The 24,642-nt window shown below is 33.1% G+C and overlaps 4 protein-coding genes and 4 non-coding genes across 10 annotated transcripts; 6 read left to right on the plus strand and 2 right to left on the minus strand.

The window, feature by feature from the left end:
* Nucleotides 1–1,149: 1,149 nt before the first annotated feature.
* On the plus strand, nucleotides 1,150–3,167 carry LOC130496122 (peroxidase 30-like). The gene is made up of 4 exons (XM_056987925.1): nucleotides 1,150–1,442; nucleotides 1,689–1,877; nucleotides 1,955–2,117; nucleotides 2,540–3,167. The coding sequence occupies exons 1-4, from the start codon at nucleotides 1,221–1,223 to the stop codon at nucleotides 2,953–2,955; spliced, it is 990 nt and encodes a 329-aa protein (XP_056843905.1). The 5' UTR covers nucleotides 1,150–1,220; the 3' UTR covers nucleotides 2,956–3,167.
* Nucleotides 3,168–3,637: 470 nt separating this feature from the next.
* LOC108811117 (UDP-glycosyltransferase 71B7-like) lies at nucleotides 3,638–5,468 on the minus strand. Its single transcript, XM_018583170.2, has one exon. It carries the CDS (start codon nucleotides 5,327–5,329, stop codon nucleotides 3,839–3,841), a length of 1,491 nt encoding a protein of 496 aa, XP_018438672.2. The 5' UTR covers nucleotides 5,330–5,468; the 3' UTR covers nucleotides 3,638–3,838.
* Nucleotides 5,469–9,666: 4,198 nt separating this feature from the next.
* On the plus strand, nucleotides 9,667–9,769 carry LOC130497284 (small nucleolar RNA Z157/R69/R10). Its single transcript, XR_008936286.1, has one exon. It is a non-coding gene; the product is annotated as a small nucleolar RNA Z157/R69/R10 (small nucleolar RNA).
* Nucleotides 9,770–9,832: 63 nt separating this feature from the next.
* LOC130497292 (small nucleolar RNA R11/Z151) lies at nucleotides 9,833–9,920 on the plus strand. Its single transcript, XR_008936294.1, has one exon. It is a non-coding gene; the product is annotated as a small nucleolar RNA R11/Z151 (small nucleolar RNA).
* A 42-nt stretch (nucleotides 9,921–9,962) lies between these two features.
* Nucleotides 9,963–10,073, plus strand: LOC130497293 (small nucleolar RNA Z152/R70/R12). Its single transcript, XR_008936295.1, has one exon. It is a non-coding gene; the product is annotated as a small nucleolar RNA Z152/R70/R12 (small nucleolar RNA).
* A 38-nt stretch (nucleotides 10,074–10,111) lies between these two features.
* LOC130497312 (small nucleolar RNA snoR80) lies at nucleotides 10,112–10,243 on the plus strand. Its single transcript, XR_008936311.1, has one exon. It is a non-coding gene; the product is annotated as a small nucleolar RNA snoR80 (small nucleolar RNA).
* A 5,745-nt stretch (nucleotides 10,244–15,988) lies between these two features.
* On the plus strand, nucleotides 15,989–19,470 carry LOC108805665 (zinc finger CCCH domain-containing protein 40). 3 transcript variants are annotated; one of them, XM_018577599.2, is made up of 12 exons: nucleotides 15,989–16,091; nucleotides 16,205–16,421; nucleotides 17,369–17,479; nucleotides 17,598–17,631; nucleotides 17,721–17,847; nucleotides 17,929–17,985; nucleotides 18,066–18,163; nucleotides 18,264–18,335; nucleotides 18,426–18,652; nucleotides 18,719–18,915; nucleotides 19,018–19,155; nucleotides 19,247–19,470. In XM_018577599.2, the coding sequence occupies exons 2-12, from the start codon at nucleotides 16,283–16,285 to the stop codon at nucleotides 19,310–19,312; spliced, it is 1,266 nt and encodes a 421-aa protein (XP_018433101.1). In that variant the 5' UTR covers nucleotides 15,989–16,091; nucleotides 16,205–16,282; the 3' UTR covers nucleotides 19,313–19,470. The 3 variants fall into 3 exon arrangements, with proteins under 3 accessions (XP_018433101.1, XP_018433102.1, XP_018433103.1); XM_018577600.2 differs by lacking the exon at nucleotides 15,989–16,091 and adding an exon at nucleotides 16,622–17,227 and having other exon boundaries at nucleotides 16,281–16,421; XM_018577601.2 differs by lacking the exons at nucleotides 15,989–16,091; nucleotides 16,205–16,421 and adding an exon at nucleotides 16,431–17,184.
* A 1,796-nt stretch (nucleotides 19,471–21,266) lies between these two features.
* LOC108806318 (peroxisome biogenesis protein 22) lies at nucleotides 21,267–23,625 on the minus strand. The gene is made up of 8 exons (XM_018578398.2): nucleotides 23,398–23,625; nucleotides 22,964–23,161; nucleotides 22,825–22,872; nucleotides 22,598–22,654; nucleotides 22,410–22,511; nucleotides 21,990–22,055; nucleotides 21,785–21,886; nucleotides 21,267–21,690 (listed from the first exon to the last, which is right to left on the minus strand). Exons 1-8 carry the CDS (start codon nucleotides 23,506–23,508, stop codon nucleotides 21,586–21,588), a joined length of 789 nt encoding a protein of 262 aa, XP_018433900.2. The 5' UTR covers nucleotides 23,509–23,625; the 3' UTR covers nucleotides 21,267–21,585.
* Between the last annotated feature and the right edge of the window lie 1,017 nt (nucleotides 23,626–24,642).

A 24,642-nucleotide genomic window follows, 5' to 3' on the forward strand; every position in this document is an offset into this window, starting at 1 on the left:
TGGGATCTATCAACCACTATATTTTATTTCCAGCAAATTTTGGTGACAAAGAGTAAAAGTGTCTAAATTAGCAACTATGATTAAATCGTACCGAGATATATGACTAGAACCACCATAAATTAGCTTTGTTTTGTTTTACATTTGGGGTGGGGTGATTGGTTGAGTTGTATGACTAGAACCACCAAAAAAGTAACGCTACAGCAAAAAAAAATAAAAAAAATGGCTTTAAAAGTTTTGTTTTCTAAAGCTCTATTTTTTTAGCTGTAGCAAGTTTTAAAACTATATCTCTTAAAGCTAAATCAAAATAATATACAAACTAAAGTCTAAAGTAAATTTTTTACAGTTACAACTCAACCAATCACCCACATTATCATATGCGTTTGTAACTAATATTTTAAAATAATACGTGTAACATAAATTTATGTTTCTCCTATGCAGTTTAACTGAAATTCATTTGACTGACTTCTTTTATTTCTATATTAAGTCTAGATAGACAACTAAACATTCATAATATTTTTCTTTTGAAAGATGTAAACTACTTTAGCGTTCTCTTATAAAAGGGGACGGAACACATAACTATATGTATATGATACCTTGTTGCGTGCATCTAAAAAGTAATTAACGTCTTTTTATAAAGACATAGTTTCATAAGTAGTTTTATGTAATAGCCTTCTTTAAAATAAAAATGCTCTATTCAATTAATTATTTAAACCTGCTCTCTCTCTCTCTCCCAGCAAATTTTACCCTTTTGCTTTTCTCAAATACAAATAAACAATACATATCTATGGTTCTTTACTTCATTTAGTTGGTCTTAATAATTAACATTCAATTACAGCTAGTCATGGAACATTTAAGCGTATTACTACAACATAGGGGTTTTATTCGAGTGTCACTTTACGTTTTTGGTTTTATTTGTTTTTAATAAATAGTTAGTATAAATAGTTTTATTTAAAACTTATGTTTTATTCGTTTATTCTGTGTGTTTTACGTGATATGAGTTTATATTTATACAAGGGAATATAATATGTTTGTATTTAGTTTTTTCATAAATTCTTTTTGGTTAGTTCCGGTTTACTTGAATTATATGTTTACTTTTTACCATATTGATCACTCCTATTATAAATAGACCCACTCCATTATTGCTCTATGTCTTGTCCTCTCTTCAGTGAAACAAAACTAAAAAAAAGAAAATTGAGAAACAAGATCGAGGAAAGTATCTAATGAAGACGACGAATCGCTTCAATGTCATTGTTGCGGTTGCAGCGACTGTTCTTATGGGAATGTTTGAGTCATCCGATGCTCAGCTTCAAATGAATTTCTACGCCAAAAGCTGTCCAAACGCTGAGAAAATAATTTCAGATCATATTAAAAAGCATATCCATAATGGTCCTTCTCTTGCAGCTCCTCTCATCAGAATGCATTTCCATGATTGCTTCGTCAGGGTATTTTTAATATGTCTTCATTTATTTTAGATATGTTCGTACTTTATGTACATATATAAACTAATATCACACACACATCTACTTCAATAGCTTACCAATAATGATGAGATAACCTAGTAGATGTATTATATATTAAATAAATTAATTTGGTAATTAGATAGTGGTAAATTTCAGCTAGCTTAAAATATTCGATTATACTTAATTTTATGAACACTGACATTGATTTTGAACGAAACTATAATGAAGGGATGCGACGGATCAGTGTTGATAAATTCAACATCTGGAAACGCAGAGAGAGATGCACCACCAAATCTAACACTCAGAGGATTCGGTTTCGTGGAGAGGATTAAAAGTCTTCTTGAAGCAGAGTGTCCTAAGACTGTTTCATGCGCTGATATCATCGCTTTGACCGCTCGAGACTCAGTTGTTGCTACCGTAAGTAAACAAAGTGAAAAATGTCAGCTAACTTTGCAAAAAAAAAAATGAAATGTTCCTTTGAATACTTTCTACAGGGAGGTCCTTGGTGGAGAGTTCCAACCGGAAGAAGAGACGGTAGGATCTCAAATTTGGCTGAGGCTTCGAACAACATTCCCGGACCGACGAGTAACTTCACAACGTTACAACAACGTTTCGCTAACCAAGGACTTAATCTCAAAGACCTTGTTCTACTCTCGGGTAAGTTTCAATAACATGTAGCCCCGACACTTACCGTTATCAGTGTAATAAAAAATGTTCTAACCGGCTTTTTAGTCTAACTGAATGCTATTGCCTAAAAAAGTAGTATGATATTACAATAATAAATAATGGTATCTAATAATAAAATGATATTAATATATATTTAATAAATATATATATATATATATTTGAAATATTTGTTTTTTTAAAGAATGAAATATTTGTTATAACTATAGATACTTGTGCTATTTAGTTAAACGTTTTATCTAACAATTTAGACTTTTGATTAAAAGTTTAAGTGCTACGTTTGAATCAGCGTCCGTGCCTAGCACTTTTTTGAACATTGGTTATTATCGTCTTGATATCCAATATGGACATCCTTGAAATTGGTTTAAATTTTGGTTTATTGTTTTTGTTTTCAGGGGCTCACACGATTGGCGTCTCGCATTGTTCTTCCATGAGTGAACGTCTCTACAACTTCTCGACGACAGTGAAACAAGATCCATCTCTGGACAGCGAGTACGCAGCGAACATAAAGGCCAACAAATGTAAGAGCCTCACCGACAACACCACCATCCTTGAGATGGACCCCGGTAGCAGTAGAAGCTTCGATCTCAGTTACTACAGGCTTGTCTTGAAGAGGAGAGGTCTCTTTCAGTCTGATTCTGCTTTGACAAAGAACTCAGCCACGTTGAAGATGGTCAACGATTTGGTCAACGGTTCTGAAAAGAAGTTCTACAAGGCTTTCGCCAAGTCAATGGAGAAGATGGGGAGAGTTAAAGTGAAGACGGGCTCAGCCGGTGTGATCAGGACTCGTTGTTCCGTTGCCGGAAGTTAGTTAGCCTGATTGGAAAAATGATGTAATGTTCTGTTTTTTTTTTTAATTGTGCATTGTTGTGTTTTGAGTCTTGGGGGTAAAGCCGTAAAGGTGTTGTTAATTTGATTTTAATCTTATTCCATTTGCCATTTGGGTTTATGTACCCAAAAATATATGTTTGTGGTTCTATTAAAATATGAATCATAATAAGATTTACAATAATTGCAATTGAAGGTATATGTGTATCTCTTATGAGTTAGAAATTATATTCTTACGACTTAAAAGATTACATTTTAAATCTCGCATAAAATTTACATTGTTTTTCAATAGAATGCGAACTTTATCTAAACTCCAATCCTTTTACATAAGTGCGAACGTTTTAGAGTTTAAGTATTTTAGAAACATAGTAGGTTCATCTTTTTAAAAAATAGAGTGGAATGACAATTGTAAATTTGAATAGTATATTTGATCTCATCCGCTCGAGTGGACACGTATACATTGCAAAAATAAGTTTCACTATCATCTTTGGCTCTTTGCTATATAAAGATATAGTTGGTGAAGCTCCATGTCTTCTTTGATCTCGTTCCCTCCATATAATAAAATACCTCACTAGGAAGATAGTGAGTTTATCTTGCATAAGAAGATTATTTCCCAACCAATTTACTGGTACAACGGTTTTGTGTACAAAATCTTCTTAACACGGTGAACTTAAACTGTTTCACATAATAAGTAAAATAAGAGACTTCCAATGTGAAGGTTATCAGCAAAGATTATAGTTTCTTGTTACATCACTGACAACATCCCAATATATCTCCACTTCAAAGTAGTACGTACTAGTACGTACTGTTACGATCACATTGACAAATATTGTGATTTAACTTTATTATTTGAGCCTATATAAATTTTAAGAGAATGATAGTGCGACATTCTTCGCAACGTCTTGGATGAAGTTTTGCAGAGCAATACGCGACGATCCACCATCCATTAAAGCTGCATGACATTTCTCGCTCATCTCCTTCACTCTCTCCCTCACATCACTATCCTGCTCCATCAAACACCTCACTGCTCTCTCAATCTCCTCCGCCGTCACCAAGTCCACCGCCGCCACACCACCCAAATGATCGCCTCTCCAATACCTTTTAATCTCCACAGCCACTCCAAGCTCCTCCACCATCTCAAAAGCGTTGAACTTCTGCTCTGCGTATAACGGCCACGCAGCTGTCGGGACACCGAACCAAAGACTCTCTAGCAACGAGTTCCACCCGCAGTGAGTGACAAAACCTCCTATCGCTGGATTCGCGAGAATAGCCACCTGTGGAGCCCATCCTATCACTCTCCCTCTCTCTTGCGTCCGTTCCAAGAACCCTTTGGGGAGAACATCCTCAAGATTCTTGAACTCTTCAGGATGTTCATTTATTATATTGGGAGAAGAGCGACGTAGAGACCATAAGAAACCGTGCCCACTTCGTTCAAGTGCCGTTGCGATCTCTTTTACTTGTTCCTCACTGAAGCCTCCCATGCTCCCGAAGCATAGAAACACTACTGACCTAGCCGGTCGCTCGTCCAGCCACTGTATAATCTCCACTTGTGTCTCGTCCACTTGGTGGTCAAGATGCAAAAATGGTCCAACCGAATAAGTTTGAGGAATGATAGTATTAGTAATAGTATTAGTGTTACCAACGCTCCATAGATATTCCAACACGTGAGGTTCCAGCTCAGCGAAGGTATTTACGAGAATACCCTTCATCTCTTTGAATCTTCTTGAGTGGTTCAGAAAGATGGGGAGCCACAGTTCCGATGCAAGGGCGTGAGGAAGACATTTCACCGGATAAGGACGAGTCAAACCGGGGACGACTAACTCGGCTTCCGAGTCTTCGAAGTCACTTTCTTTAACATGGTAGTTATCACCATCGTATAGTTGCTGAACGTGAAACCCTAGCGCGAGTACCCCGGCGTTTGACGTGTAGAAAAGATAACTCGGGAGTTGAAACTCGTTCGCCACGTCGATCAACGAAGTACAGAACATGTCGAGGACGAAGCCAGCTATCTTTGGTGAGTTTGGTAGTGTCGAGTAGTGGTCGAAGAGCATGGAAACGGCGCGTCTCACAGTTGGGATGTGGTTCTCGATATGAATGTCAAGGGTCGTAGGCTCAGGCTCGGATGTTGGTTGGTCTTCTTCGGAGGAGATCACTTCGTAGCGGAGGCGGTCGTTGGATGCGGCGGAGAGAGCTTCCACGTAAGGGGAAGCAGCGGCTGCGCTTCCGGAGAGGAAAGGAAGGATGAGAACGGAGATAGTGAGGTGGTTTTCTTGCTCGACTAGTAGCTTCGCCATCTCCACTGTTGATCTGAGGTGGCTAATGCTAGGATACGGTATGAAGACAAGCTCGAACTTCATGTTTTTTTTTTTCTTCTTCTGCTCCTCTGTTTGTGTTTCTTTTTGTCTATGTGTTGTGTTCTATAGATTTACGAGATTTGATTAATAGGAAGCTTTACCAATCGCATCAAGTTTTTAGTTCTTTTTGAATTATTAACAAGCTCTGGTCAACCGATGTGTCCGTTTTCTAGCCTGTGTTTTTCTTTTGTTCTCGACAATAAAAACAAACTAAATTAATATCCTGACATGTTTGTTATCTTGGTGAAGACTTTTCGTATGGCATGTGCAACATTAATAACTATATCTGTTTAATCAAATAGTATTTGAAACAAATAATTTTATTTATAAATTAATGTATTTTGTAATGAATATTAAGTTGAAAGTAAATATAAATTATATTGGAATTTCAAAAGGAATTTTTCGAGACATATTTTAAGATACATACAATGGATCTCGGTTATACGATTCAAAGATTTTAAAACATACTAGATTATGACCCGCTCGACTGAGCGGGTATCATTTTTTTTATCTTTGTTTTTACTAAATGTTATACATGATCGCCAATGTGTATTAATATAAAATTTTGATAAATAACAATGTGTACTAATGTGTTTAAATAAGCAATGTGTTTAATTACTAAATTTGATTTTTAAATTTTATGATAACGTAAAGTAGATTTTTTATGTATTATTTAAAATATATAGTGCTATATATTTTGTATTTTTAACATTTATCATACAAAACTTACATTGGGGTATTATTTCTATGAAAATATGTGTAACATAATATATTTATATATTATATAAACATATGCACACCCGCACGGGTTTTATTTTTGAAATGTATTCTATATTGTTTAGTTTTATGTAATATCGAGTTTGTATAATTCAATTTTGTGTTTAAAGAACAATATCAAAACTGTCTTTCGTATGTAAAAATAACATTCTACAAGCGCGAGTTGTGTCTTTTTATTGTAACACAAAATTTTGTATAAAACTTATATTTTTTGTATATTACGAAATTTAATTTTTTAAAATAATTATTACGTAATTTCAAAGTGAATTTTATCTCTGAGATCTAATATATTTTGTGTGTAATGGTTCAAAGCATTTTCGATATATATTATATTTCAGTTTGGTTTGTTTTTAGTATTATTGTATAAGTATAATACTATACAATATTACTATATTCTATACAATATATGAAGCTATGTGTTATTTGTTTTAGAAAGTAGATTAGGCCTAACGTAGTTATAAGAATAGTCATATCTTTATGTATGTGTCTATGACTTATCTACCTAATGTTATTCGTACTAATAAAATTAATATGGCCAATGAAAATATACTGATCAATTTAAAATGAATTGTATAGGGTAATTATAGAACGATTAATATTTTTAGTATATATCTTATTTAAATCGACATGTAATAAATGTAAAAATCATATATGGAATATGGACAAAAAGAAAAAATGTATTTAAGGAAATACATCAATGCAAAGTTAAACTATGGTACGTATTATATATAAAGAATGAGACATTTAATTTAAATATATGAGGTCCACCTTTAAAAATCCACCTAGAAGAAGTTGTAATGTTCCTGTTTTAATAAGATAGATATGCGAAGAAAGTATACCAAATATGTAATAGAAGAATGTTTATTGTATCATCCTCTATATATTTATAGAGAAACATTTAAAAAGTTTTTTTTTTAATGTTGGATGATTATTATACTATTACAAATCGAAAAATATTACAAACGATTTTATAGTCGACAATTCTACATGAGACTTATGAAGATTCTCATCTGACTACATCATCTGAACCATCATATAGATCAAAGCTTGACCGGTATTCTTTGCGCCATACTGTAGATCTTTTGTAAGTATTTTCTCTCTTCATTTGCATAATTCCGCTTTCTCGGTGACTCGAAACCTAGACATTCTGGTGTAGAAACATTAGAAAACCTTTAGTCAAACCACTGGACCAAAGTGGTTTCCACAAAACATTTAAAAATTATAATCTGTAATTTGTTACTAATTAAAAAAATATCCTGCTGAGTTGTCAAGTAATTAGAATACTAATTTTACTTACGTGACGGTTTGAGAATCAATTGAAAATTTTGTTCCAAAACTAAATTACAATGAAATGTTATTTTATATAATATGTCCATTATAAACCATTCATTTATCAAATTGAAATTTATTATTTTTTCTTTAAATAAAACCTACAGAATTATCTAATGTGATTAAAATATATATGGTAATTAATGAGTTTAAATAATATTTTTTTTAACAATCTGTTTATTTTTATCATTTTTGTTTAATTCTTTATTATTAAAATAAATTATAAAATTACATTATTTATAATAAAAATTTAGATTATTTTGTATATGTTTATTTTGAATAGTATTTGAAATAAATAATTTTAATTATTTAAATATTTACTTTCAAATATTAATATATATTTTGAATATTTTAGGACAATTTCAAAATATTTTAAATATTTTGGATAGTTTTTGGATATTAAATCTAAAACTAACTAACATATTCAAGTATTTAAATCTGATTAGGATATGTTTGGATATCCAAAATATTTCGGTTTGAATTGAATTCGATTATGGTTCTTTAGATACTAAAATTCTGGAGCCCATCTGAATATTTAACTAATTTTTTTTAGATTTGCTATTACTTTTTTAGATTAGATCTGGTTCAGTTTTTCATGTTTGGATTTTTTACTCAGCTTTAGAATAAATGAAGAAACTAGAATTTTGTAATTATCCTTTTGGTAATTTCTTAACTTTTTAAATATATGTTATTATTTTATATTTGCATAAAGAAGTTATGATGGGTTTAGTATATTTGATTGTCATATTGTTTGTTGTTTTTGATCAAAATAATAATGATATATGGACATGATATATTGTTAAAATCATTTAGAAATAAACACATATATTGAAAACAAATAATAAGGCACATTAAAAATGTAATTAAATAGAAAATTGTAAATAAAATAACATAAATAGAAGTCATTATATAGCTATATGTATTTATATATTGTAAACAAAATCAATACAATTTAAAAATATATAAATACAATGGGCCACTCTAAATACAAAGAAATAAATACTTGTTTCCAACAAAATAAATAAATACTCACACCAATTGTTTTTAACTAACTTTCATAAAAAAGTTGTTTTTAACCAAACAATTTTGTTGCATTTCCTACACAACTATTTGATACCTTATAGTAGGGGTGGGCGTTCGGGTATCCGTTCGGGTTCGGGTCGGGTATTTCGGATTTTGGGTATCTCGGTATAGGAGTATAATACCCGTTCGGGTATTTCTGAACTTCGGATCGGGTTCGGGTATTTTTAGTTCGGGTTCGGTTATTTTGGATCGGATTCAGATATTTAGATTTTAAAAGAAATAAAAATAAAATTTTCTTTTTAAAGTTTTTTATATTTAGAAATATAGATTTTACTTAACTGATTTTTTTTTCTTTTTATAGATTGAATAATTAATAGATTTGGAGATAACATTTCCAAAATAAAAATATTAATTTGGCTATTGTTTTTAAAATTTGGATGTAACTTTGGTTAATACATGAAATAAAAAGTTTAACATGCATTTTAAATGAATATCAAATTATTTTCTCCATAATTATATATATATATATATATATATTATATGATTTTAAAGTATGTCTAACATCAATATAAATATTTTAAATAAAATGAGAGATGTAAACTAGAAATATAAGGGTAAGTATACACATGTTCGGTTATTTTCGGATATCCATTCGGGTTCGGGTATTACCCGTTCGGGTTCGGATATCCAATCTCTCCTAACTTAATACTCGTTCGGGTATTTTACTACTTCGGTTCAGATTTTGGTTCGGGTTTTTCGGGTCGGGTTCGGGTGCCACTTTGGATATCGGATAAAGTGCCCACCCCTACCTTATAGCAAATCCAACGATGAGCCTTTACAAAAACGTATAAGGGCAGAATCCTATAGTATGTGAACGACGATGATTGGGTTTGATAATAAAAAGTGGCTGTATGGACTGTGATTGGACTTAGTAATAAAAGGCTAGATTCTAGTTATTGGGCTATCTTGAATGACAAAACCTTCAATGAAAACCAAGGGGAATGTTGTAGCCGCAACGCAATAAAGAAAAACCTAATTTCAGAAGGTCACATCCACATACGTCAGTATATATAGGTTTCGTCTTCTTACGCAAATTCAAAACTACACAAGAGCTGCTTCTCTCTGTCTTTTCTTTATGCTTTGGTTTTACAATAAACACTAGGTACGTTTTATGTTATTGATTCTTTTTCGTTGATTGGTGGGGCCTAAAAGAGGATATGGTGATGAAACGAATAATTTCGTGGACTAGAGTTTCAGATCTGGGCTCTTCACCCAGTAATTGAAGATACAACCCTTGGCTGTCTGAGTATCTCTCTTTACGCTCACCACCTCAATCATAGCTTTTGAACGTTACTTTTTTCCTTCTTTATTTATATATAGCCGATGAGGATAAAAACAATTATCTTAGCGGATTTCAGTGAGGTTTTAAAATCAATGATCTGAATTGTTACACACACTGAGGCTACTTTTTGATAACTAATTTGAAAGATAAAACATTAGTTGTTTTGATGCGATGATGATAAAACCGCACGGAGGTGCATGAAGGGCAGTGGACAAAACATAATATGTTTTGCCGTGAGCTCTCTTAATAAAACGACTTCTCCTTCCACTGAGCATTATTAGTTTCTGATGTAGGAATTTGTAAAGGCGTCTTTTACCAATTCTGAGGGATAAAATCTGTTCCTTTAGGTATAATGGCATTGACGCAAGATTGATTAAGTTGTGGTATATCCTGATCATCTTACTTTTTTCCTGTGTTATTTGATCCTGGAAATGCCTCATACATTGATTCATTTACTTTTAAAATTCCTTGTCTAAGGAATCTTCAACCTGTGTAAGAAGAAACATGCGAGTTTAATTACTATATATTAATTTACTAATTAGCATTACGAAATTTGACTATACAGCTATCGCAATATACACCTATTCTTTGGCTTGATGAGTCGAAATCATTGAAGGGAGCAGTGATGTAATAAACTATGAATCACTTGAATCTAATATGTAATGCTAAATAACATCTGAACAATTAATATAATTAAATTTCTAATTTCAAAATTTATAAACTATTCGATCAGAAACAGTTATGATATTATCAATCATAAGTCTATGATGTGCATCATCCTTAGTGCATCTCCAATGTATTACTCCAAATATTACTTCCAAATTGTACAACTACAAAATAGAGTGATGTTTTACTTCAATGTATACTCTATTTTTTACTCCAAAAATACTTAATAATTGTTAATAATATTTTTACCAAAAAATGTTAATAATATCTTAAAAGGTACAAGAAATCATAAAAGTAGAATAAAACATAATTTATAAATTGGTTCAATAATGAGCATTGGAATATTTTTTCTACAAATGATCAACTGATGCATTTCGTAATGAAAAATGAGTTTCTTTATCTTTGATATTCCTAAATCGAGCAAGAAAATTTCGAAATCGGATTTTTTCATCTTTTGCAGTTAGTTTCGATCTCTAGAGGTAGAGCTTCTCTTGCAAGTTGCAACTTTTAATTGGTGCATCGAGTTCACGCTCATCCTCAATTATCATGTTGTGTAAAATTATACATTTAGTTATAATGTCATGTAACATATTTTTTTTTCAAAAACGAAAAGGTCATTTCACAATAGCGAAGCACGAATGTCAAGTTTTTTTTTGACGGCAAACGGCTATTGTATTACTCAAACTTGAGGTGGTCTGGTTAAACAAACCGGAATAGAACAACCAATAAAATGTAACTTCCTATGGAAGGATATAGCTGTCTTAGCTAAAATGTCTGAGATCTGATTACGCGATCTTGGAATATAAAAAATCTTGAAATCCGGGAAGCATATGAGCAATGTCTCTATCCTCTCTAGTTCCGTAGCAAAACTTGGCCAAGCATGAGGTTCCTTGATCATAGCAATAAATTCTTTGCAGTTTGTTCTAAAGTTCCGACATGTTGAATGCTGAAGTATATTCTCCATCGCCCATCGCAGTGCTTTCACTTTTGAGTGCATCATTTTAAAATATTAAATAATGAAATATCTTATCTTTTATGTTATTGCATCATTTTATAAATAAATAAAAGTTCAACTCCAAAATGGAGTAATGTGTAAGATTATTCTATAAATGGAGTAACCCTAGTCATTACTCTATTTCGGAGTGGGTTTGGAGAGGATTTTACTCCGAAATGATATTTGAAATAAAAAAATAGAATATGGTTGGAGATGCCCTAAAGCGTCAGTCAGTTTAATGCATACCAGCTTAATGGCTCTTCAACACCCAGCGCAACTGTGCCCTCTTCTTTGTTCTTAACAATCCACCAATCCACGCTAGGAGAGGTGATCCTTTTCCAAATATGAACCCACAAAATTTTATTTGTATTATTATTATTATTATTTCTTTTGCTAAAATTATTAGAAATCAAGAATGAAAGGCTCAGATAATTTTATTTGTATTATTTATTGGATAAAATTTTATCAGAGTCATAATTATTTTCAATAAATATAAGTATATCTTATTGTTTGTTTTTAATTTTCATTACTAACAAATGTATAAACTAATACTAGATTGGATAAAATTTTATCAGAGCTGATTTATTTTTCAAAAATATATTGGTATTTGTTTTCATGCCAATATTAGGTCTGGGCAAAAAACCCGAATCTGAAGAACCGAACCAATTCCAATCCAAAAAAATAGTACCAAATCCGAATCAAAACTGATTTAATATCTTAATTATTCAAAATTTAGTATCTAGAAAACCAATACCCAATCCAGTCCAAACCGAAAATGTATCAAAAATAGATTTATATACTTATTTATTTTTTTAAATTTAATGTATAGAAAAGTATCCAGTATATAATACTTTTAGGAGGAGTTAGTGGGAGTAGTATTTTTATAGAGTTGATTGATTTTAAAAATCAAGAGATTTGTTAAATTTGTAAAGACTTCTAAAGAGTTTTTCATATTTTAAAAGTTTATGAAAATAATCTAGTTTAAGGATTTTAAGAATCTGAAGGACATATGCAAGATTCTTGAAATCTATATCAGATAAGATCATCTATATTTTTTCTGTTGCTTCTAAACAATACAAACAAACTGAATTATAATAATGAAAATATAGATTTATAATGCCTAAAATCAAGAAATATCTAACACAAAAATAGTTTTAAATAAAAGAATTTACAACCAATCAGTTTATTCTCTAACAAATTGGTTTCTATCTAGATATTCTAACCATATACAAAAATAACATCTATCCTATTAACTGAAATCATAAAAAAAAAATATAAGGGGTTGTATTGAATCTGAAGTTTGAGTTGATCTGATTTTTATTGAGTTTCTAGATGATTGCTGTAGAATCTGAAAATTTGATGTATTTTTTAAAAACAATTCTAGAATCTCATTTAAAATTATGAGATTTGGATTTTAATTTTTATACTTAAGAAACCCCTCTCAAACACTCTAAAAACAATTGAAGCACTCTAAAATTTTTGACTTAAATTTTGTTCAGTAACAGTGAATTTTATAGTGTTTTATGAAATGATAAGTTCAATAACACTAGATTTTAAAGTATTTTTAAAAATCTATGTTTGATTGACAGTGAATTTGTCATACTAATACAAATCACCTCAAATGCTAATTGAATACACCCCCGAGTTAATTTTATCTAGATAGAACCATATGTCCATGAACTCATTAGGAAAGAAATCTTTGCTAATAATGTCGGTTGGTTACAAGTAAAGAAGTTGGAGTGCACGATGATTCTCGTAATCCTCTCAATGATGGTAGATGCTAGAACATCTATGATGGTTTCTAGATGACATTGCTCTCAATATCCATTTTGGTAACATGACAGATATTTTTATTGGATCTGGTTTCAGACTTCCTTCTTCATTCTCTAGACTCCTAATAGGTTTTCCTGAACAGGTCAAGTGGATTTGGTAGAAGCCCACTGATGGCCAGATTTGTATAGACTGAAATATTACTCTACCAATGTTAGGGCCGAGCTCGTTGTCATATGCATGATGGCATGTATCCTTCTTAGTCCGGCGTTGTTTCTTTCTATGTAATTCTATAATGATCCAGAATCGGTGAAGTTTCTCGGATATTTTCTCTTATGTTTTAAGTTGAAGTCGCAAGGACTGTTGTCCTCTACTCGTACTCTGTTATTCGGCAAATTGGTGGTTTAAGAGCGGTATGTGTCTGTGGTCGCTGAGAAGTTATTTTTGGGATTCTGAGGATTGGTAGGAGGGTCTCGAGGTTGTGGTTCGTGCAGCCTATCGGCCAAATTGTTCTGAGTGTGAACCGGCAAGAGTATATTATATTGGCCCTTTGAGTGTTGAGAAGATTGTCTGTCTTGTGAAACTTGTATTTTTGGTGGTTATTGTAAGTTTTCTTAATAATTTTGGTTTAAATAATAAAATATGAGAAATGTGAGACAATTTATTAAGTTTACAAAATTTATGTATATGTGTGAAGTTTTTAGACAACTGTTTGATGAGTTGGTAACATGAAAAAAATGAAATCCTACTTTATATATATATTGATATGGTATTATTAATTGGATAAAATTTGTCATGTCTGAGTCATAAAAAATAGTACATATAGGAATATCTTATTCTTTGTTTTTAATTTCCATTACAAAATAGTTAATATGACTTAAAATATATACTTATTTAAGAAATAAATCTAAAAAAATACATTAGCATTTATTATTGGATAGTTTAAAAATGATATAGTCGAGAAGCTTTGTTCTAGTATATAAGATACAATCTAATGATTAAAACATCTTTGTCTGCATCTATCTTCAGTTCATTCTTATGGCTCCTCCAACAGATATATATCACATAAGCTATTTCAAAAATCAATGTGGCTTTTGCAAGAAAAAGATACATGAAAAGACTGATGATATCTACATGTACAAGTATGTATTTTTCATTCTTGTTAATGGTTTTATAGCAATTGAATTAAATATTTTGTTGTTGTATCATAAATATACAGTGACACTCCTTTCTGTATCGAAAAATGTCGGGAAAAACAGATGAGGATCGATGAAGAAAAGAGAAGACAAGAAAAGATAAATTAAAAAAGAAAAAGTTGAAAGTGGACTTGTGGTAATGTTGGCACAATTTCATATAGCAGCATCCTCTAATTATTATTTATATATTAAAACATTTTCCAAAACGCAGATAGTATTCTTGTTACTAATTAGTTTCGGGCACGGTTTTGATAATTTGATTTTCAACACAATAAAACACAAATGTTATTTTATGTGCATGAAAGCCTTTGTTCAGTAACATATGCTCCGTTTATGACATTTATATCGGTTGCTTCATTTAATTTTTTTAACGAATTGTAAACCAATTATTGTATCTCCTCAAACATTCATATATCATACATAATGTAAGATACAAAAATTAGTAATTCAACCGGCCATTAATTTTTCTAATAAAAAGCAGACATTATAATTCACATGAGATAACATTTATAAGATGATGAATCTGATAAGCTTACATGTCAATCATTCGTATAAAATATTTTGTCAAATAACTTGGAGTAATATCTATAATATTTTATGTATTAAAACATTTTGTAGCAATAGTGTTTAAATAAATCACATAAACCTAAATATTATGATTAGAGAATACATAATACCAAAATATTTACAATTTAATCATAAACTTTTGGAATACAAACATAGATATTTTAAAATATATGAAAACAATCTATGCGGATGCTAAGATCAAGATCGAGTAGTACAACTAAACCACATAAACCTATTAAATAAAATTAACTACAGCACGAATAAAATAGATCCATATATTATTAAAATAATATCTATATCTGAAATTTCTCAATAAATATTCTCTTGAATCCTCATTTCTTACATAAATACAAAAAAAATCCTTACTTAAAAAAATAAAAAATTCAATCATTATTAACAAGGTTTCTTCTTTTGAAATCTAATTGATGCATTTTATATTTGATCTATTTTCTACTTTTTATAGAATATAACATTCTTTTATAAACTTAATAAGAAATATTTTTTTCTATTATAGATGAATACATTAAAGGGATTTTCATTTAAATGTTAAAACTCTTTTATTTTGAGAAAACATATAAATAGCTTAGAGATGATCTAATGTAGTTTAAAATTACGTTTCTAATTAACTAGTTTGTCAACGGAACCGAAAAAGTAAAAATGTTTAGAATAATATTTTTAATAGAAATTTATATTATTAATTAATGGAAATTTAGATCGTGACAATATATTCATGTATAATTAGTGCTATACAATATAGTTTTGAGAAAGAAATAGCTTGTAAATTAAAGTTATAAGATTCAGTATATATTTAGATACACATATATAATATGAATGTTGGCAAAAATTACTAAATAATAATTGAATTAATATGGACAAAATCTCTCTAATGATTTAAGGTTGTTTAAATATTATTTGTGAATTTTGCCTTTTGATTTCTTTCTTAATCAAATATGTATTTGCATTTCTGTTAGAAGGGCAAAATAGTAATCTGGAGCTGCTCTAACAATATATACACACATATACCATCCCTAAAGACTTTTAATTTCGCCGAGTCTTCTCCCTTCGTCCGACTTGTCTTCTCCGTTCGTAGAATCGCCTTTGGTAGGTTTTCGATTCCTCTCAGGCTCTCTCGTATTACGTTCCTCCTTTTTATATGGATTCCAATGACATTTCTCTGAGGCGAATTGCTTCTGTTGATGTTTATCTTGTTATAGGAACGAGAGACGGTGATGCTATTTGTGGAGGTTTCTTGAATTTTTAGTTCCGTTCGTTCGGTTTGTATTTTGTTTTTGATGATGTCTGGGCCATCTTTGTATAAGACGAAGCTTTGTATTCTGTATGAGAAGAATGGTCACTGTTCGAAGCCTAATTGCACTTTCGCCCATGGAGCTGCTGAGCTCCGTCTTCCTGGTGAATCTTCTTCCTTCAGAGGTAAGGAATCTTGTTTCTGCCTTTTTTTTTCCATAAAGGCTATTTGATTCCATTATGAGTAACTTACTCCTGCAGTTTTTGTGGTATGAGTATTAGACTTTTCTTTGGTCTTGCTTATAATTTATCAATTTGTTTTACTGACTAGTTTTTTTTTGTTTACTGCGGAATCATTATGGATAATATGGCTGTCCCATTTGCAGAAAGATAGCAAGCTTTTTAGTATTATAGGAGTGGATTCTGCTGGTCTTTCTTGCTCAATTTTACATTGGTTTTCTTTATTGATCTTGAAAGCACATTTCTTTTTGAAGATAATCATCAATCAGTCAGTTATGGATTTTTTTTTGGGGGGTATTTATTCTTCCACAACCATGGTTCTCAGACTTCAAGAATCAATCAGTGATTGTTATTAGGACTTCTGCCAGTTGTGTTTTTGGGGATTCCTTGTTCTTGGCTTCTTTGATTCTGAGGTGTACAGACTACAGAGCTTGATATTCCCATGATTCTTATGTATATTCTATCGTCTCACAAGCAGTTTCTGGGACCAACAAGTATGCATTGTCTCTAGGAATTGATTTTCAAATTTTGGTGGATTGTGGTTTTCTTATTGAATGGCTCTCTTCAAGATCTCTCGTCCAACATGATGTTGAAGCATTGTCCTTTTTCTGTGTAATTGAATGTATCTTCAAGATTGGTTGTTATTTATCGATGGGAGACAATGACTTTCACTTATTTAGTACCCATTTGTGGCTTTCTCCCACTCCTGGTAAGAAGAGGACATTTTCTTTGTGGTCTCTTTGAGCTGGCAAGTAAGCATCATAGCGTTTTTCTTTCTTCTTGGTGTTACTCGTAGTTTTATCCAGGCGTTGTTGACTGGCATGATTCTGATTCGGAGTTCACATCCTAATACAAGTTGTGCTTTACTAGAAAGTCTGTTTCGTTTACTGCAGGCAGACGTCACAATCTTGATGGTGACTTAAGAGATAAACTTGGTAGACACTTTTCTCCAGAGCGGAGACCTTCTTTGGACAGAAGTGGAAGGAGAGTACAAAGATTTAGTGGTAACATCTGCAGCTTTGGTTCTGTTGATTGTTAGTTAGGCACAATCACAAAACTCTATCAAATTCTTGTTATAGATTTCTTTCTTCTGATTATTACCGATGGGATTCAAATTTGCAGGACATGAAAATCCCAGGGCCTTTGAGAAGCGAAGGTATGCCTTCTGCTTTGCTAGGCTCTTCTATGGTGATTTGATGGTTTCTCCATGCTTTAAACTGTGCTTTATATCTTTTATTATCACAGAGATGTAGACTACAGGGAGAACCGCAGATATGATGAACGAAGTGATTATGCTGGAAGTAGGATTGAAGTCAGGGAAAGAGATGAACGAAATAAGTTTCTGGGATATAATAATGTTCTGGAAGAGCAGGTTTGAAACTTTGATGGACATTGTTCTCTTTTTATTCAGATGCTGTTATTAATCTAACCTTTCCTCTGGGAATATATGTAGTTAAAAGATGTAGAGCAAGATGTTAAGATGTTAACTGATGAAAAATTACGGTTGGAGGTAAACTTATCCATTCCATAGTTAAATCTTATTGCATTTGAACTTGACATATATGATTGGCACACTACTTTTGTATAAAGGCTGCTGTTGAAAGGAAGGCACGGGATGCAGACAGTCTTACTTCTAAGATCCAGGAGCTTAGGACCCAGTTGGATAGAGAGAAAGAGGAATGTAAGAGGTAATGGGTATACTCCTTCCTAGTAATGTAATTTAGCAAATTCTAGATTAGGTCTTCTGCTGACGAGTGTTGTACAATCAAATCTATTTGTATGTCACAGGATAACTTCAAGCACGAAGAAATTTGTGAAAGAATATAATCGTTTCTTGCGGGCACAAGATGATGTAAAGAGGCAGGGCACTATCCCCTTTTGTCTGATTACTTAAAAAGTATCCAATGCAAAGATTTCATTCAGTAAACGATGCTTTGACAAAATCTGTAGGTCAGAAGCTCGTCTTCAGAAGTTAGGAACCCAACTTAGTACGTATCTTCTTGGAAACGAAGGCAACGACATGGAAACAGACATCGAGATTGAGAGCGATGAAGAGAAAAATGGTCGGAATCTGAGAAGTGCTTCTGATTTACAAAATGAGCTGCAGAATACTTCTTCAGTGTCCAGGAAAAGGCATTATGTGGAACAGTATACTACCAAAGAATCTGTTCAAGATGGTAAACTAATCTGTACTTATATGTCTTTACCGAAAAACAGCTGTTAAGTTTATCCATCTGTTTCAGCCTTGATAGGAAGACGTGAAGAAGATAAGGTGGAGAATGGGAGGAGTCCTTCTCGTTGGAATAGGATTCCTTCGATATCATTTTCTGAAGAGGAAAGTAGAGCGCGGAACGAGGAAGACACGATGAACAAGTCCTCATCGAAGGAAGACACTAGGAAAAGAAGAAGGCTCTCTTCTGGCACCTCATCTAGCAATAAGGTAATACATCTCTTTTTCACTTTCTTCTTTTAACTGTGGGGACAACACGACATTGGGGGATCAAGTTGACTGGTTCTTAAAAGTTTGGTTACGGTGCTGCAGGTAATGTCGTCAACAAGCATGGCAGCTCGGGTATCTGATGAAGTGGCAGAGTTTGATGAAGAAAATACTCGAGAAGCCAATGGCTCTCCTCTCATATCTCTTCCTCCACCCCCACCTTTCAGAAATGCTCATTTTCATGTAAGCATCACCAAGAAAAAAAATATAATTGTTTGGTGACAGAGTGATCCTCACTTTGTGCTATGAATAATGTTGTGTCGTGTGTATCCAGGGAGACGAGGAGACAAAAGTCGATGTGATTGAACGGAGGAAAGCCGATGATGTTGATTCCGTCTGATCTTAATCTGAATTCATAACCTCTTAGACAGAAAGTTCTGTTCTTTAAGTAATATATGCTAGGGAAGCTTTTGCATTTTGTTCTGTGCAGTACTTAAAACAAAGACTAGAATGGGTACATGATGATCTTTAAATATATTTAATCTCCAGGAGAACTAAGGCTTAGATATCAAAACGAAAAACATTACAAGCTTATTAGGAGATGGATGAATCTTCCAGACATTTAGAGCAGTTCAGGTGAAACCGTAATCTGCATGTAATGATTGTCTCTCTTTGTATGGAAGCTCCTCGTCTATAATATATGAACTGAAAAAAAAAAATAAGCTACTGTTTGCATAAAGCATTCAATTACAAATGGTAAGAGAGAAGACAAGATGAGGGAGGGTACCTCTTCGTTCTTGCTGATAAGTCGAGTCGTAACGCAATTATAACTGCTTTCCGTCTCTGTCCTGCAAAAATACCACAAGAAAAAGAAACCACATGGAGGAATCTATAAGGGGCCATGCCCCAGGAGATAGTAGAAACATTGCAACTGCAAATCCTTTGAGGTGTGTAACACATACAAGATTGTAAAAAAAGATACCTCATCTCTTTTGAGGCTTTTGCATCAGGGAAACGAGAATGGTTCATACAGCTCTGCAGGGCTTGGTTTTAACTTTTAAATGGCGAGAGCCACAGTCGCCATGGCACTAGGCGACCTTTGGCGAGCTCCAAAACGCCTCACCACCTTGTGGCCAAGCGAGGTATGTCTGTGAGAACGCTTTTGCTCGCCTTACCTACATACAATGTGTCGACCAAGGCGTTGCCTTGTGGTTGGAAACAACCTAAACTGGTTTGACATATTTTGGTACCTAAACCAATATGGTTACGTAAAAGAGGCAATATCAGGTACAATACTCTATATATACTCAAAATATACTTTACATATTCTCTAAATATACTCTGAACCCTAATCGATCTAAAAAAAAGTAGCCCCCCAGTCCTTGTACTATATAATAGGTACACAGCCTTTATAGTTTCTTCACGCTTTCTCCTCAACTCTATACACAGCATAAGCTTTCTTTTCTTGTTTGTTTCGTCTGGTTTTCATCATAGTTCTTTAATTAAACAAATATCTCTTTAACATAATAGGTTCATAGTTAAAGTCTTTTGTTTTTTTTAAGTCTCTTGTTTTTTTTTTCATGTACAATCCATTCATCTTTTGCCTAGTTTGCGTGCCTAGCTTAGCACATCATATGTTTATCAGGTACTTTTTTAGATCACATGTTTTATGAAGTATTTCTTAAGATCACGTATCATGGCATCACTGTCATGGTGTTAATTGTTTAAGTTTATAATAACCTACCATCATGTTTATCAAGTACTTGTTTAGCTTTTCTTCTCTGTTTTTTGGTTTACATGTTTAAGTACATTTTCTGTTTTCTCATTGAAATTTCATCATGTCTGAGATTGGAGGATCATCCCAAGGAGACGCAACACAAGGATCATCTCAGCCTAGAGCATCTCAGATTGATCCAGGAAGAAGTATGGAGCGCGTGTCTCAAATAACATCAACAAATGGAAGTGTATCTTCTCCATGAAAGAAATTAATGGAGATATCTCATGTCTGAAACACCACTTGGTATAACACATATCTCCTGTTATTTGAGACACGCGTCCCATACTTCCTTCCTGGATCAATTAGAGTTTCCTCTCAATTTTGTTTCTCTATTAGTCTACCTGGAGATGATTTAAGTGGACAAGACAAGTAAAGTGAATCAACAGAGAGAAGACAACTTTAGAAAAGCACAAGTCAGATCACCTTGTTGGATGAATGTTGGATACCAACAAGAATCTAATTTATTTTGTCGTCGGTTCCGTAAAAAAATATGGTGATTTTATATCCTGGTGTTGCTTAGTTGGACTTTGGGTTCTTGAGGCTGTTGGTTATAGCAATGATCTTCTTAGACTTGATCTCTTATGAATGAAATTCAGTGATAAAAAGGTTTACAACTTCACATTACAAGATCGGTCTGATGCGACGAAGTCAAGACATCAATTTAGACAAGACAAAGGTCCTTCGTTTCTTCCCTGAATACTCTGCTAAGTTGCTGATACATATATTACAGTACCCACTTGGATACTCCCCATATAGGAACTCACGCACTACTCTCTTACTCCATAAACATCAAACTTCTAAATTCTGAGACAATGCTAAAAGTTGCAAGTTCAGTCAGACATGACCATTTACGCATCTGCGCTGCTTTGCTGAATATTATTGAGATTGTGATGGTATCAAGCACATCCAAAGAACTCTTCTATTGATTGTGAGGTGAACACGTTCGGAGCCGTTCGCTCTGGTTTCGCTGCAGAAACGTGCAGCTGAAACTTTATGAACCTCTGCAAATAGTACAAAACAAACATAAGAGAGAAAATTCAGTTTAACTAAACTGTGGATAATTAATGCAAGTGAAACAAAGGAAATGGCATTTACAGCTAGTTGTGTGCTGATTTCTGGATTTGTATCAATATGCCAGTCAGGTTCTAGTTGCCTTACAAATGAAGTTCTTCCGATCTCTGTACTACAAAACAGCACCTGCAAATTTTTCGTATCACAATTATTGAAAGTCTTCACATTGTCGAAAGATAGGATACCAGTTCGTCTTGTTTGCTTTGATAAGACTGATTTGAGTGTGTACCTTGTCTTTGACCAAACCACCAGATGTGAAAATGCCTGCAGTCTCTAGTGCCTGTAGAACTTTGGCCTGCATATTGGTGCTCAAAATCTGAGTTTCAAAGAATCACTGATAATAAACATGCTTGCTTAGTCAACAGCAAAACAAGTCTCAACTATTAAATTGCACCAATGAACTAGGCCTCTTCATCTAATAATGTAAAAATACATGTGCTTACGAACGCTTCTTATCAAACATTATCTAATCTAGAAATTCTACATGTTATGACGACCCACTGCTCGAGCTCTTAAGCTATTCATGTTTAATGACGAGAGTCAGAACTAATCAGCTGTGCGATGCTAAAGGCCAAGTACGGACAGGAAGGCCAAGAAAAGAACATGAATGCCAGGGAAGAATAAATGGAAGAGAAGTTGTTGCTCTCACTTCGCTCTCATCGTCAAGAACTCTTTCCATGAGATACAAATCACAACACTTTGTAATCTCTAGGAGAACTTCCACAACGGATGACCTCACTGTTGCTTGTTTCTGCATTCAAAAGTTTGCTTGAGTCAGGTTACAAATGCAAAAATAATATTTAGAATGAATTATCAAAAAGGAAGTATGTTTACTACTTGAAGTTCTTCAGGACTTGATTCCTCAAGAATGACACCAAGAAGACGGCATGTTACCTACAAAATGCACATTAGACAAGAAGTGAAGGCTCAAGACAATAATGCTTTCAATACAGGACTCAGTTTCTGATTAACACAAAGCTAGCAAACGATTCAATATGGTCAAAGAGTTTAACTGAGAAAACACATTACAACATTATCTCAAACAATTGCAGAGATGTAATTACCTTCCTTCCTTCACTAAGTCTCTGCCTAACTATCTGCCCCAATGTAGGCTGCCAAAAAAAAAAAAAAAAGAAACTTGATTTAATAACAGAAGGGAGTCTCTATAACTAAATAATTAGTACAAGAGAAATAGAATGTCACTTTTCCAGGCTGAAAAAACTGATCAACAACATCCTCATGAGGCGAAGAAGAAACATCAGGAGAAGGAGCAGTAGAGGTTTCATGATCTGATTGCAACCTGCGTTTTGGTCTCCTTCTTTCAGGTTGTCTTCTTATTGCCCTCCATGTGAATATCACAGCGATTGCAAGCCCCGCTATGGCACCAATCGATCTTGAATCCTAATTTACAAACAAACCCCACCAATAAGTACCAATTCTCACAAAGTTTGGATCTTTCTTAGCTTAGCTTTGATCTGAATCAATTCAACTGAAGAATAACTACTTCCCTAGAGTTGGGCATTAATCAAGTTACAATCTTTGAAGCTCAATTCGAATCAAAAGCTTACGACTTTCAGATCCAATTACAGAGAACTGTGTAAGGGCTAACGTAAAATGGAGAGAAAGAGAGAGAGAACCAGATTGCGAATAGGTGTAGAGAAGAGACCAGACATCTTGAAAGCCACGTAACCGCTTAATCGTTTGATTAGTCGACCGATCTCTTCTGTAGGTGATGACGATTCAGCCATAACTCAAAACCGTCGTCGTTTTAACACAGAACAACAATCAGGAGGTGGTTCTTAGCTTCAAGCTTTCGCCACCGGTCGGTCTCAACTCAAGCCAAGAGCTCTTACTTTTCCCCAGAACAAATACTCCAATCCCTTTGATACTACTAACACGTGTCTATGTTCACACGTGGCCGTGGATAAGCGTGTGAGACCACGGTTTAATCTGTGGGGTGCGATGGATGCGATCTCGAAAGGCTATATATTTTTATTTTTGTACAATCTGAGTTTTAGATGTTTTCTTACATGATAAACACAGTACAATTCCAAGCGTGAGAAAGACTAGGAGGCGTGATTTGTTTTCGTTTTGGTGTTGTTTGTTAGTTCAGCTATCGCGGAGTATGATTTTACATGTGAAAAGAAGGAAACAGATAGATGAATTTGTTGAACAAAAACCACATGAGGAACATGTTGGGAAAAAAAAATATTTTTGTTCAAAAAATTATAGTTATTCAAATTTTAGACCATAATCCTGGTCTAGTATACATAGATGAGCGATATTGATTAAATTTTATCACTTAAATTTAAAGTAAATTCTTTAAAAATTGAAATTTTAAGATTTAACAGTCAGATTTTGATAAACTTTTTCCGCCGATCAAACGTGTATAGTTAAGACAGAAAAACTCGTATGTTATACGTGTAAAGGTGACAAAAACAATTCAGCCAAGAGACTTTTAGGGATGGAGTGTCACCGTTTTATAGCAGCTCTTTTTTCGAGGTGAAAAGAATAACTCTCCAAAGCTCTATAACTCATTATAACTCCAACTCCATTTTGTTAACTCAGTGTTGCTCACACCTTCCTCCAACCCAAGCGTAGAACTCGCTGTTGTAGTGCCTGTAAATTTGAAAACATTTTTATTTAAAAAAAAAACTTTTGTGGCATCGAAATCAAGAACTTGATTACATTAGTTATAAAGTATATTTCATTTTCTAAATTGATTAACAAAGACAATTATAGTTTTATACTGCATGATATATGTATATGAGAAATTCAAGAAAGGCTTACTCGTCTTCTAGTATATCGTGGACGCAAAAGTGACAAGGATCCCATGAACATTCAATGAGACAACCAAAGAACTAGGATGCTTATTATGAGCC

Source organism: Raphanus sativus, chromosome 6 (genome assembly GCF_000801105.2).
Source record: "Raphanus sativus cultivar WK10039 chromosome 6, ASM80110v3, whole genome shotgun sequence".
Taxonomy (NCBI): domain Eukaryota; kingdom Viridiplantae; phylum Streptophyta; class Magnoliopsida; order Brassicales; family Brassicaceae; genus Raphanus; species Raphanus sativus.

Bases quoted from the DNA above. Each gene is read 5' to 3' on its own strand.
- LOC130496122 (XM_056987925.1), top strand. From the start codon at position 1,221: ATGAAGACGACGAATCGCTTCAATGTCATTGTTGCGGTTGCAGCGACT. The intron at 1,443-1,688 runs GTATTTTTAATA...ACTATAATGAAG, and splicing joins TCCATGATTGCTTCGTCAGG to GGATGCGACGGATCAGTGTT. The intron at 2,118-2,539 runs GTAAGTTTCAAT...TTTTGTTTTCAG, and splicing joins AGACCTTGTTCTACTCTCGG to GGGCTCACACGATTGGCGTC.
- LOC108811117 (XM_018583170.2), bottom strand. From the start codon at position 5,329: ATGAAGTTCGAGCTTGTCTTCATACCGTATCCTAGCATTAGCCACCTC.
- LOC108805665 (XM_018577599.2), top strand. From the start codon at position 16,283: ATGATGTCTGGGCCATCTTTGTATAAGACGAAGCTTTGTATTCTGTAT. The intron at 16,422-17,368 runs GTAAGGAATCTT...CGTTTACTGCAG, and splicing joins TGAATCTTCTTCCTTCAGAG to GCAGACGTCACAATCTTGAT. The intron at 18,653-18,718 runs GTAAACTAATCT...CATCTGTTTCAG, and splicing joins CAAAGAATCTGTTCAAGATG to CCTTGATAGGAAGACGTGAA.
- LOC108806318 (XM_018578398.2), bottom strand. From the start codon at position 23,508: ATGGCTGAATCGTCATCACCTACAGAAGAGATCGGTCGACTAATCAAA. The intron at 22,873-22,963 runs GTGACATTCTAT...TTTTTTTGGCAG, and splicing joins AGTTTTTTCAGCCTGGAAAA to CCTACATTGGGGCAGATAGT. The intron at 22,655-22,824 runs GTAATTACATCT...TGCATTTTGTAG, and splicing joins GACTTAGTGAAGGAAGGAAG to GTAACATGCCGTCTTCTTGG.